This window comes from Heliangelus exortis, chromosome 4 (genome assembly GCF_036169615.1).
Source record: "Heliangelus exortis chromosome 4, bHelExo1.hap1, whole genome shotgun sequence".
Classification (NCBI taxonomy): domain Eukaryota; kingdom Metazoa; phylum Chordata; class Aves; order Apodiformes; family Trochilidae; genus Heliangelus; species Heliangelus exortis.
Genome location: NC_092425.1, coordinates 41,587,862 through 41,600,214, shown reverse-complemented (window position 1 = coordinate 41,600,214; position 12,353 = coordinate 41,587,862). Strand labels below are relative to the sequence as shown.

Sequence of the window (12,353 nt, the reverse complement as noted above, 5' to 3'; positions counted from 1 at the left end):
AGGTGCTTGGTCACCAGGTGAAAAAAAATCAGCCTGAGTGCTAATGAGCAGATAAATAAATAAAATCTGTGGCTGCATTCTGTCCTTGTCAGAGGCACCTGTGACATCCTGGGTGATGGTTGACTTCAGCTGATTCTGCTTAATGAAAACCCTGACTTTCATTCCCCTGCAGGAAAAAAGGTGTCAGCAAGTCTGTGTATGCATGCGGAAACAATGTGCAGTGCAGACTCGGGGTAGGATATTTGTCCTGCCTGTTAACCTTGTCTGAGGTGCAGAATTGAAACATTATTGCTAAGAGACCTTTCTGAAGTAAACAAAAACTAATCCCGAGTGATTATGAGCTTGGCCGGGATATCCAGAGGGGAAAAAGGAAACCCTACCTTTTTATCTGGTTGAGGAAGTTTGAAGTATCCCACAACTGAAGCCCAGATCAGTTCTGCTGCCTCATACCACATCCCTGAAATAAATCAGGAAAAAAAAAAATACTCACTAAGCAGATTACTGCTACAGATGCTTTCAGCTGTGTGGTTTACACCTCCTTGAGTCAAGTGCCCTCCAAACAGAACAAATCCATACCACAGCAGGTTTTGCTTTGGTGACACTGAACATTTATTAGTTTCCTTTAGCTGCTGGCTGTGGATAAACACACAATTTATGCTCATAAAAGACTTCAGCTCCACAGCCAGGAAGATGAAAGGTCACATCAAGAGCATAAAATTAAGCCTGTTGGCTTCAAGTACCAAGTGCTGAATAAAGAAGCCCCATCATGCTAAAAATGAGGGATTTTCTTGTTTTGAGGGGATGTTGCTGTCATGTACCTGTGACAAACTGCTGCATGGAACAGGGGATTTGAGGAAAAGTTTAGCAAAACTGGAGTAGCCCAGGGAATATGGGGACAACATTTCAGAATGCTCCTCAACTTCTGGTGAGCTTAATAGTAAAATGCTAATTTCTAAAATGTATTTCTGCTTGCTACATGCCAAGGGTGTACAACCTGTCCTCTGTGGCAGTGTCATGGGCAGCAGGAGGGTGTTCTACACAAGCTAAAACTCTGATATATGTCAAATTTACCAGCTTGACTGAAAGGAAAAAAAAAAAAAAAAAAGAGGGGGGGGAAAACTATGAGCAGGTGTTCACAGGAAAAAAAAAGCTTTACCAAGCTTTTGCAGAATCTGTCCTCTGATTTGTAAGCAGACTGACTGCACCAGGATCCTATCACTTTCCTTAGAGTATTGCCAGGTACCTGCAGGAAGGGGGGAATGAAAAATGCTGCACAAGCATATTGAATAAAATAAACATATTGGATAAACAAACACTGCAGGCTAAGCAAATGGAGAGCAGATATAAAACCCTAAAAACATAACAAAATAATAATTGTGTCTGTCTTGGCAATCAGAAATACTCCATCCCTCCAGGTCTGAAGCAAGCCACACATCCAGCAGTACAATCATTGAACAGAAAGGAAAAAAAATAATAAAAACTTGTACAAAGAGCACTTGCATGCCTTAAGGAATGGTCCCATTTTTACAGTTTTGCTCATCTATTCAGCAACAGAAGAAGAAAGTGCTGCAAGGGCCAGGACTTGTTTTTCTGAACCTCAAAAGATACTAAATAATTGCACTGCAGTCTGCTACAGGTCTAGAATAAAATATTCAGCAAAGCTGCAGTTCCCACGTGGTGAAGAAAGAGAGAACCCTGATGTAAGAAGTCATTCCTGAGGCCAGACTGGATGTATTTAAAGCTTCTGTGGCAGTTAAAATTAGTATTAAAAAAAAATAAACAAGCCACCAAACTAGCAGCTGGGAAGCTGGAAAAGAAATACACACATACCTGTTGCTCCATTGTCATTAATAAGGTTGCTGAGGATATATTCAGCTTTTAAAAGTTTACCTGATTAAAAAGAAATAATAAAAAAACCAAAATTAATATAAAAGTGTATCACGTGGCACAAAGTGAGCAAATAAATACATCAGTGAAAGCCCCTGCAAACCAAACTCTTCTTCCCAGCATTGTGGCCACACTTAAGACTGAACTTTCTCAGTAAGTGTGCTCTGCAGGTTCCACCTCCTGTGCAGGAATCTCTCTCTTTGACATGTGCTGTTTCACAAATACAACAAATATTGAAAAAAAAAGAAAAATACACTGATGAGGCAACAGTTCTTCTGAAGCCAGGCTCTTGCTTCAGAAAAATGTCATGGAGGAGCTGTATGATATTTAACCTGATACATCCTGCACATAGGGATGTGGCCATCAATAAATGTAGAGGCACCACATTTGTGGTTGCACAGGAAGATGAAGTGATGGCTGTATCTGTTTTAGTTGGCACACTACACCTTCCTGCAGGAGTGCTTCACCTTACAGTGTGAGAAAAGCTTCCTTGAGCCACCTTCTGGGATTTCTGTTGAGCTTCTGTGCATCCTGGCTGTGTTCTACACTGCAGCTTCAGCAAACCCACCACAAGGAGAAAACAAAATACTTCTCCTTTAGAGGGAGGTGAAGGCTGGCCTTTGTTTTTAGGGTAAACTCAAACCCTGTGGTGCAGGCAGGTGGCTCCAGGCACTTGTTTCTCCCTCTGCTCCTTCCCCTGCTTGGGGGCTGCAGGATTGAGAGCAGTGGAAGTGGCAGTCAGACTGGGGCAGGCACTGGGCTGCTGGTTCCCTGCTCCTGCTTCTCTTGCAGAAGAGCCCTCAGCAACAGAGCTGTTCCTGTCCCAGGGAAACACAGGGTTTGTAAACCCATTTTCCTATCGCTGGGGACTTCACCAGGAGGGGAAGCTCTGCAGCTGCACCTCAAAGTCAGCTGACTTCACATCCCACCTCAGAAAGCACAGCCACAGGCTGGGTTCCCTCCCTGTGACTCTCTGCCTTGCTTTTAAGAACTAGAATATGTAGCCAAAAATATACAGAAAGGCTGCAGCATGCAACACAAGGCAGGGTTTCTGCCCTTCAGCCCCCTCTCACATGGCTCAGGGGTTTTGTTGCATGCAGGAGTCATTTGTGACAGGCTTGATGGGCTGCAGGAGCTGCCCCAAGGTCTAATTGGATCAGCTTTAGTCATCCTGAACCTTGTTTTTTGTCTCAGTTGCCAGGCTGAATTGCAGAAGGCTGCTCCAGCCAGGCAGAGAGTGTGAGTGTTGGCTGAATGAGCCCATCAGTTGGAGTGTGCCAGTGCTCAGACACCGTGGCAATGGGAAGTCCACAGCCACAAATTAAAAAAAAATAAAAAAATAGCCAAGCAGGGAACTTACAGTTATCTTTTTTTGCAAGTAAAATATTCCTCAGTTGGCTCTTATTCAGAGCAGGTTTGTCTGGCTTGGTTTATTTTTTTCCCCAGTGGGACAGTGGAAAGATAGATCAAAAACCCTCCAGCTTTTACCCACGTTATAGGAATGGTGGAATTTATTTCATACTATTTTAAAATCAATTTATCCTGGGGGGGCTGTGAGCTGCATCGTTTGCATGGTCAAGTGGTCCCACTGAAACAAACAAACAACAACAAAAAAAAAGCAGCTGGGACAGTGCAGAGAAAATGCTGGGATTCTAATTCACTTCTTAAAGGCCCTTGGTCAGAAGTACAGCAATTCAGATATCCCTGTTTGAAACCAGCAGGGAAGATTTGTTAAGGAACAAAAGCTCCAATTAGTATTTTCCACACCCTTTCACAATTTTCTCTCCTGCTTTTGGCTCCGAAACCTTTTATACCGGCCCCCTTTGTGCTACTGAGAGGAGCTGGGAGGGCTCAAGGGGGCTGGGAGTGGGCTGGGAGTTTGAAAAGATGGCACCGGGGCTTGGATGTGTGATCCCCAGCAAGGGACCAAGCACCTTCTTCAAAGTCAAGTAGCTGCTAATTGGGCTTGAGCTGAGCCCTTGGAGCAGTACCTGAGTTGACAGAGAGCCGAGCCTGGCGGATGAGCACCTGAGGACCTATGGGGGTGGTGGGCTGGAGCCTGTGGAGACCTTTGGCAATCTGGAGAAGTTTCCTGGAGGCATCGATCCAGTAGAGGAAGCGATCGATGAGGAAGACGACGGCAGCCGCCGTGCCGCAGTCCTTGGCCGAGATGGAGGCTTTCAGATAAACCTGAAAGGAACAGCAACACTTGATAGGAACAGCAGCACCGTGGGGCAGCCTTGGAGGAGGAGCTCAGGGAACTGCCTGCAGGAAGGGCTCTGCTTTAGTAACCCTCTGCCTGGGCACCGCCTGGGAGCAGGGGGCACACCCTCAGCAAGTGCTGAGCGGGGCTGTGGAGAAGTGCAGCTGAAAGGGAAGCAAATATTCCACCTGAGAGGCTCTCTCCAAACTTCTGCTCACCCTACAGCCTTTAAGTTCCTCAGCATTCACCCAGCAGGAAAAGCCTTTGTGGCATTTTGTGGATTTATTATAATCTATAATTAAGACTACTCCTGATCATGGTTTCTGTTTTTTTTAAGAGAGGAAGGTTCCAGCTGTTTTATTTTGTTTGAGCTGTAGGTAACATTCCTGATATTTCTGGGGGTCTTTCTAATTGTTTGCTGTTTGGAGCCCCATAATTTCATGGCCTGTTAATGAATTTAAACGATGCCCAACAGATCACCAGTAGTAATGACAACTAATTCCTCTGGTGGGCAGGGACTGGCAGCCCTGCCTGGTGGAGCAAGGAGGTGCTCCACATGCTGACACCCAGGTGATCCCCTTCTTCCAGGTTTGTCATGGAAGGTGGGGAGGAGGGCACCCAATCATCCCAGTCATCATTCCACTGGAACACCTGCCTGGAATACAGCCATCAGCTGTAAGGAAGGACACATCTCTGCATCTACACAGCCTCATGTCTGTGTCTGGTTGACCTGTCTGGCCTCCAGGGAGCTGGAGCTGGGGGCTGGTGATGGCCAAGTACCACTTTGTGGTGTGGTTGGTGACAAGAGGAAAGAAAAAAACCTCACAAAACATATGAAGCCTCCTCAGAAAAAGGATGTGTTTCTCTTCTCATTCATGTCAGCGAGCAACTCTGCACATGGCAGGGTTAAACACAGGGGAGGGAGGATCAGCACCATCAGCACCATTAGAGGAGGAGAGACTGCCAAGAAAACTTTGCCCAAATTCCCACTAGAACAGCAAGTTTGGCTGTTACCTCTCATTTTTGTCTTAGCATCAGTCTCCCCTCCTCACATACACACCCAGGCAGAGTCAGGCAGACAGCACCATCCACGGACCATGTTAGACCCTGCTCAGGCTTCTCAGACTCCTCATTTCTCTTTTGTTTGGTTTTAACTCACAGCCCCACAATCTGACAGCAAGATCTGGAGCAGCAAAACCATAGCCTGAGGCATGCAGGAGAAACCCACCTCAAACCATTTGGAGAAGAGCCTGTGACACCCAGCACAAAGGCCAGCCTGCAGCACCAATCTCCAACCATTTTCTCACTTGTCTGCACTTCAGCGAGGTGAATTTGTACAAATTTCCTTGTTTTGTTTTGTTTTGTTTCCCCCCTGAGCCTGAGTTGGATTTTCTAAGAGGATGGCACTTGAAAAGGATTCCTGGAGTCCGGGCAGGCACAACTCCACTTGTGCTGGCCAACAATGGAGGAATCCCCCTCTCCAAGCACCTGTAAACTGACACTGCAAACCAGCTATTGGAAATGCTCATCAACAGGCCATATATTTAAGCACAGAGCATCGCCTAATCTATTTTTTTTTTTCCCTCCCCTTCTTCTTTTAATAGATTGGAGCACAAAAGCCTGAGAGAGGGTGACCTACCGAACAAAAGGGCCTTTGAGTTCCTAGGAAAAGTAGACTTGGAGGAGGATGGAAGGAATCCAAGTGGCCCTATTATTTCCACTTGCACTAATTAGACATTTTTCTGTCAGCTATTGAGCACTGCTGAGAGGCCAAACTCACTGAATTCATTTCTAAAGTGTTTACAGAAGTTTGCATCTGTTTGTGTCTCTTCAGGAGGAAAATAAGCACTTCAATAGCATTGTGGAAAATCTAAACGAAGCATCCTATTCCGAAGGGCTTGGCAGTCTTGCAGCTGCATAATTTAACTCTCTGCTCAATGCTGAAACCTCTTGTGTCCCTCTCCAAACCCAAATGGACACAAAATGTAGAAAAGTCAAGGCAGGGGAAAGAAACTTGGCTATTTTTTTTTTTTTATTATTATTTTTTTCTTTTTCTTTTGAAAAAAGGCAGAGCTGCACGCTGTGTGGCAACACGGAGACACGGTTCCATGTCAGCCTTTGCAAACTGTGTGTGTGTGTGTGTGTGTGTGTGTGTGTGTGTGTGTTGTCCCCCCCCTTTCTTCCCCGTGTATCCGAGTGGTACACTGAGAAATTAATACCCTCTCCTTTCATTCCCTGCCAACTCGTGTGGCTGGAAAAATTCCTCAGCACCTCCAGCCAACGCACCGCCGCGCCGGGCACGCACCCAAACCACTCACCAGGAGCCTCCCCGTGCCACTCTGGAAGGACACATTGGTGGGGGGAGAGGCTGCTCCCTCCCACCCAATGGATATAATTATGTATTTATTGTATAGATTATATCCAGCCGTGGATATAACGGATTGGATTATATCCAGTCATGGATATAAGGGTATAACCCAGACCCAGGGAAACCCTGAGCGACTTCCAAGGTGTCGGTGCCCACCCTAAAGGACACCTTGGACACTTTGGGGTTGGCAGCCTGAACAGATTTTACTCACTTTCCTGATGGCTTTCAAGCCAATGTAGGCACATCTAGAGAGGGAGGGAGGAGAAGAGGGGGGTCCAGGCACACTTTGTTTTCACATCTGTGCCCCCGATGCGAAACGCGTTGGTCTAATTGAGTTTTAGGGCACAAAAGGGAACCTCACGGCTTGGGAAGTGGAATCAGGTGGTGAGAGAATTAAATTTGCACCAGATTTCTATACAGGGACCATTGGGGAAAATGCAAAGCAGCCCTTTAGTGAAGGGGTTTGGGGTTGTTTTGGGGTTTTTTGTTGGTTTTGGGTTTTTTGCTTTATTTCTTGCCTTAATGGTGCTGAGTGGGAGGGTGTGCTGTTTGCATGGTTCCCTGCATTAAGGGGGTTTAGCTCCTCCTCACACCAGGGCTGAAGTTTGGGTCCCAGCTTTGGGTTCAAAGCCACGATGCATTGACAATGGGGCCTGCTCCCAAGAGAGGGGAGAAGCTCAGAACTGGGGCCATCTGGCACCAGGAGTGGCAGGAAAGCGTCAAAGGGAAATTATTGGTGCATAGTAAATGAGGATGAGGAGGAGGGGAAGAAAACAGGGGGAAATCTTTATGTGGCAGCTGATGTAAGAGGAATTACAAGCCCAAATAAATGAAATATTGATTTAATCCACTCTCTCTGCCCTCTTTATAAAGCGAAGATCCCAGAGGCAAAACCCCCTCCACCACCACCACCAGCATAGGGGCCTGGGGGTGTGTGTGTTTGTCCCCTTTGGAAAAACACCTCTGCAAGCAGCAAGGTTGGAAAGCAGGGAATCATTTCATTTTCAGAGTGTCTGGATTTCTGTGTTTGCTTCTACCCACTCCTCTCAGACTGCTTCGGTTTTTGTTTCATTTGTAACTGCAGTAGAGGTTTAAAATCTTTTTAAAACAAACAAACAAACAAACAAACAAACAAACCCAAAAGCAGTCACCAGAAGAGTTCCTAACTCTGTGCACAAGGCAGGAGTTTCAGTGGGATGTACTTCCAGGTGCTTTAGTTCTTTCCCAAGAGCTGTCCCCTAGTTAGCACTTCACTGAACCCTAACAAATTGCCCGGTTTTTCTTTCCCTCTCCATTCGCCCCCTCTGTCAGATTAAACACAGAGTCACAACACCGAGGGATTGGGCTGAAGTCTTTCACCCTCTTCTCCCCCCCCACGTGCTGCTAGCAGAGCTTGTCTTGCCAAGAGACCAAAGCTGCTGTCACCTCACGGGACTTCTCTATCAATCTCTCTGCCTTTCAGCTGGCAATCAGAGCCTGCTCTGCAAATAACAAGGAATTAAACCTCCTCCTCCTCCTCCTCCTCCTACCACCCCCGTGATGGGCAGGAGAAAGCCTCTCCACGAGGTGCAGATGGATACACTTGAAACACAGGACAAGTCACCCAGCAAATAGCTGCAGACTGAGGAATAAGAAGCTCCTGGGCACTTCCCCTCTCTGCTCAGAGCAGCAGAAAACCCGGCTTAATGGCTGGAGCATCTGAAGCTGTTAATTAGCTCAAGTTCTTCATCCCCAGGGCAATGGAGAGTTGGTTGTTTAATCAAAAGGGAGCAGCATCAGGTCCATTACTAGCAGCTCAAAACACCACAGAACAGGCTGTAAAACCAGAGTGTTTTTTTACAGCCACCAGATCTTGCTTCACCGAAGTGCTAGAGAGAGAGTAACTCAATTTTTTCCTCAATTTTTGGACTTTAACTTGCCACTGATTTTGTTTTACTGCTTCCACACATTGCTCTTGGCTTCCACTGTCTAGGTGAGAGCTGCTGCTGTTTGCAGAGCAGTACCTGGAGAGTCTTTCTGGCAGCACTGACCCTGTCCTCTTGCAAAATAAAAATAGCCAGAACCCCACACCAAGAGGGTGGCATTGAGACCATGACAATCAGCTAAGAATCCAAGAGTCTCTTTCCTAACCCCCCCAAACACCAATCCCTTTGGGAAAAAGCATCCTTGGGAAGAAAAACACAACCTGGCAACCTCAGCAACACCAAGTCCAGGGAGGAAACACTCCATGCAGCTGAGCAGAGGAAATCCTACCCATGCAGCCAACTGAACTGACAGCCCTGGGTACCCAGGATCAGACTTCCCTTTTTTAATTATTTGTTTGTTTGTTTGTTTGTTTCTAACATCTGGTGCTCCACAGAAATTTTCCCCAGGTATGGAGGGGCAGCCTGAGTGCTGGGTGGCTGAAGCTCTCCTGCCTGCACCTGATCTCTGACACTTCTCATTTACACGGGGTGAGGGAGTGCACAGCAGGAGGGAGGCTGCCGTGCCACGGATTCCCTCCCATCCCCTCTCGGGATGAATTGAGCCCACAGCCCTCCCTTAAGTCACTCTCCTTTTCCCTGGGATCACCCAAGAAGAGCTCTTAGGAGGCAGGTAGCAAAAGGTCAGCCTGAACAACCGAGATCCCAGGGCTACGACCGAGGGCTTTAATTCTCCTCTTACCACACCAACAGTTAGAAGGAGGAGAAAACTAAAACCCCAGCCCCCTCTTTAGCTCTTTTTCAAAGGCTCACAGCCCTGAAGTGCCACACACACACCTCAGGGTAGCAAGGCCACCTCCCTCAGAAGGGTTTCCCTAATGACAATCCATCAGCACATAATTAGCTGAGGCCCAAAGGCTGCGGGGCCTGATTTTCTACTCCATATTTTCAATATTCCCCTTAACTCCCATGAGATTCTGCACCAGCAGGGCAAGGATTTGGCCCCCCTCCATCCAGGGCAGGGGGCAGGGAGTCAGCCTGCACTGCTCTCCCTACAGCAGGGGCTGATGGACCTGTAGAAACCCTGCTCCTGGGGGCTTTTCTTGTTTTTTTCAGACTGTACCTGTCCCAGCAGATCCTGGTCCATGGCTCAGTGCCTGAGCCTGGATGCAGGAATTATTGATACATGTGCTGGAACTGAAGTATGGGTTTGCAAACAGGCTCTGATCTTGCAAGAAATAGAATAAATAAATAAAAGAAAAATTAATAAAACAATTAAAATATCACCATGACATAGAGAACTACTGGGGTGCATGGAGTTGTCTTTCCAAGCAACCCAGGACAGGGTTTGTGGGAGCAAAGCCTATGAGTACATGGGCATGTTGCCCTCTGTTGGCTGGTCACTGAGCAGAAGGCTGATTCCATCCCTCGGGAGAGCAAAGATCTGCAGATCTTAAAGAGATCTTAAAGATCTTGAAGTCCAAAAATTGAGGATGGGAGGCCCTGGCAGCCTCCCTGTTGGATCTGCAGCCCCAGTCTGAACCCCCCAGGTACGTGTGGTATCCAGAGGGAAAAAGTAACCCTTCCTTATTTATACTTGTCAGTGAGGATGCTGTTACAATCCTGGTTTTGCTTGGATTTGTTAATGACAAAACCCAAATCCCAGTGCTTGCTGGGTTGGTTTTGGCCTTTCAAGCCTTTCAGATCCCCACCAAGGGGGTGTTGAGGCTTCGATGGGGCAGCAGGACAGGCACTTGGCACCCGACTGGGAGGAGCTCTTAAAACCTGCTAGGAAAAGGTGGAGGAGAGGATTCTGAGCTTGGTGAGCAGGGGTGATCAGGCTGAAATGAATAAACAAACCACCAACAACCCAAACAAACAAACCAACCAACTAACCACCTTCTATAAGATGCAAAGGTTTTGGAAAACCAGAAGTGCTGGCTGACAATAAATCCATTGCCTGAAAACCCTTAGGGAGGTTCTGTAAGTTGACAAACATTGCCAAAATCTGCCCTGAACTTGCTCCAGCAGCAGCACAGAGGCTGCAGAGAGAGGGTTATTTTTAAAGTGCAACATGAAGGCAAAGCCCTTGCAGCACAAGCACAATCCTCTTACTCACTGTGTGGGTCTCATGAAGCTTTTCAGACTACTCATGGAGTAAAACATCCTCATGGTGAGCTCTGGCAGGCAGCTCAGCCTCCTGGTAACACCACCAGGGTGTTATGGTGATGAAGTGGCTCCCAGTCATGGATCTCAAAGTGATTTTTTTCTTTAAAAATGTAATGAATTACAGCTTATGAGCTTATTTGAAGCATGGCAAATTAAAATAAACAGAGATTAAAACTTTTAATGTTTTTTCTGAACAGTAATTCCACAAAGACTTTTTTTTTTTTTTCCCCCCTTCAGGGAATTAATTTATCCTTCTGTCCCTCATGCAAAAAAAAAAAATTTAAAAAAAGAAAGAGAAAAGAAAAAAGTTGCTCAGACTTTTATCTTTCCTCATCACACTGTAATCACTTCTCTTCAGCCTCATTTCCCCCCTAGCTTTTTATTCAAAGAACTGAAGCAGCCTTTGCTCTGCCTTGAAATTTTATTAAAAAAAAAAAAAAAAAAAAAAAAAGGAGGTGGGGGAAGGAATGGATGAAGGGGAAAAAAATCCCTTTTCCTGACTAATACTAATAATACAGGTCAAAATGTCAGCCTATCTACAATTAAATGGAAAACAAAAAAGGTTTTCCCTTTTTCCCATGGTACAATGGCACTGGAATATAAATTACCAATGAAGATGAAATAATACTTCAAAGCACATGGGGAAAGGCAGCACAATGTTTACAAAGTATTTTCCACCACAGGATGAAACCTTGAAGACAAGGGTAGCCCACGGACTTCAGGGGGTGGGGGTGAATAGCCTAAAACTAGCATGAGGTAGGATTTTAGGTCCCTATAGTCTCTGACCCCATGATATGCTTTGTTTAACAAGGGCAGCTGCAGTTATCAACAGATGTTTCAGCAATAAATAATTGGTATCATCTCAGAAAAGATCCATCTACCTGGGGAGAGGGCATAATGCTGCAAACACTGCTCTGCTATTACAGCCACATTAATCTCCCATCTCTCCAGGTCCCTTGGGGAGTTTACTGCAGGTGTTTATCCCTGGAGAGAGCAGACAGACACTCCCAACTTAGAGAGCTGTGTGGGGATTGTAAAGGAGGTCAACCTCTGCCATAAATTTCTGTCTAAGGCCACACACACCAAAGAGAAAAAGAAAATAAATACCCAAGAAGCAGCAGCTTGACAAACACACACACACACACACACACACACACACAGACACACACACACACCCCACCTCCCAATCCTGAGCAAATTCAGGATCCCTGGAAGGTGGGATGCTGGGGCTGACACCTCCCAGCCCTGCAGTTGGAGTTTCATTGAATCCTAGAATAATTTGGGTTGGAAGGGACCTCTCCAGGTCACCCAGTCCAACCCCTGCAGTATCAGGGATACCTCACCCAGATCAGGTTGCTCAGAGCCTCCTCAAGCCTCACCTTGAACATCTCCAGGGATGAGGCCTCAACCCCCTCCCTGGGCAACCTGGGCCATGGTTCCACTGCCCTCGTGGGACAGAACTTGTTCCTGACATCTGCTCTCTTCTAATTTAAAAGTGTCTGAGCTTCTCATTCCTCACTGTTAACCACAGTAACCCTTGTCCTCAAACAAAACTTGGGCAGAGCTCTCTAGGAAGCAGGAGTTATCTCCTGGCCACCTTGGAGCTCTCAGCAGCTTTGCAGCTGGGATTTCAGCAGTTTCAGAACCCCAGGTTTCCTGGCCAGGCTGCCCTGAGCAATGGGATTGTGGTGGCTTCAGACATTCACCACAGCAAGCAAATAAACCCCCCAAATCTCACAAACCTCATCTTTACTCTGTCTGTCATGCCAAAGTGATACTGAGCAGCTTCTGCTCTCTGCAAGCC

At 46.5% G+C, this 12,353-nt stretch overlaps 1 protein-coding gene across 4 annotated transcripts in view; it reads right to left on the bottom strand.

Annotated features, from left to right (window-relative positions):
* ALPK1 (alpha kinase 1) overlaps positions 1–12,353 on the bottom strand; it is a 44,385-nt gene that overhangs the window by 10,067 nt on the left and 21,965 nt on the right. For all 4 annotated transcript variants that reach the window (XR_011725894.1, XM_071744049.1, XM_071744048.1 and 1 more), the window contains exons 5-8: positions 3,879–4,077; positions 1,831–1,890; positions 1,157–1,243; positions 381–457 (exon numbers count right to left, since the gene is read on the bottom strand). Coding sequence is in view for 3 of the 4 variants with exons in the window: in XM_071744049.1 (XP_071600150.1) it covers positions 381–457; positions 1,157–1,243; positions 1,831–1,890; positions 3,879–4,077 (423 nt within the window). In the remaining variant the exon portion in view is untranslated. The remainder of the gene's footprint in view (positions 1–380; positions 458–1,156; positions 1,244–1,830; positions 1,891–3,878; positions 4,078–12,353) is intronic.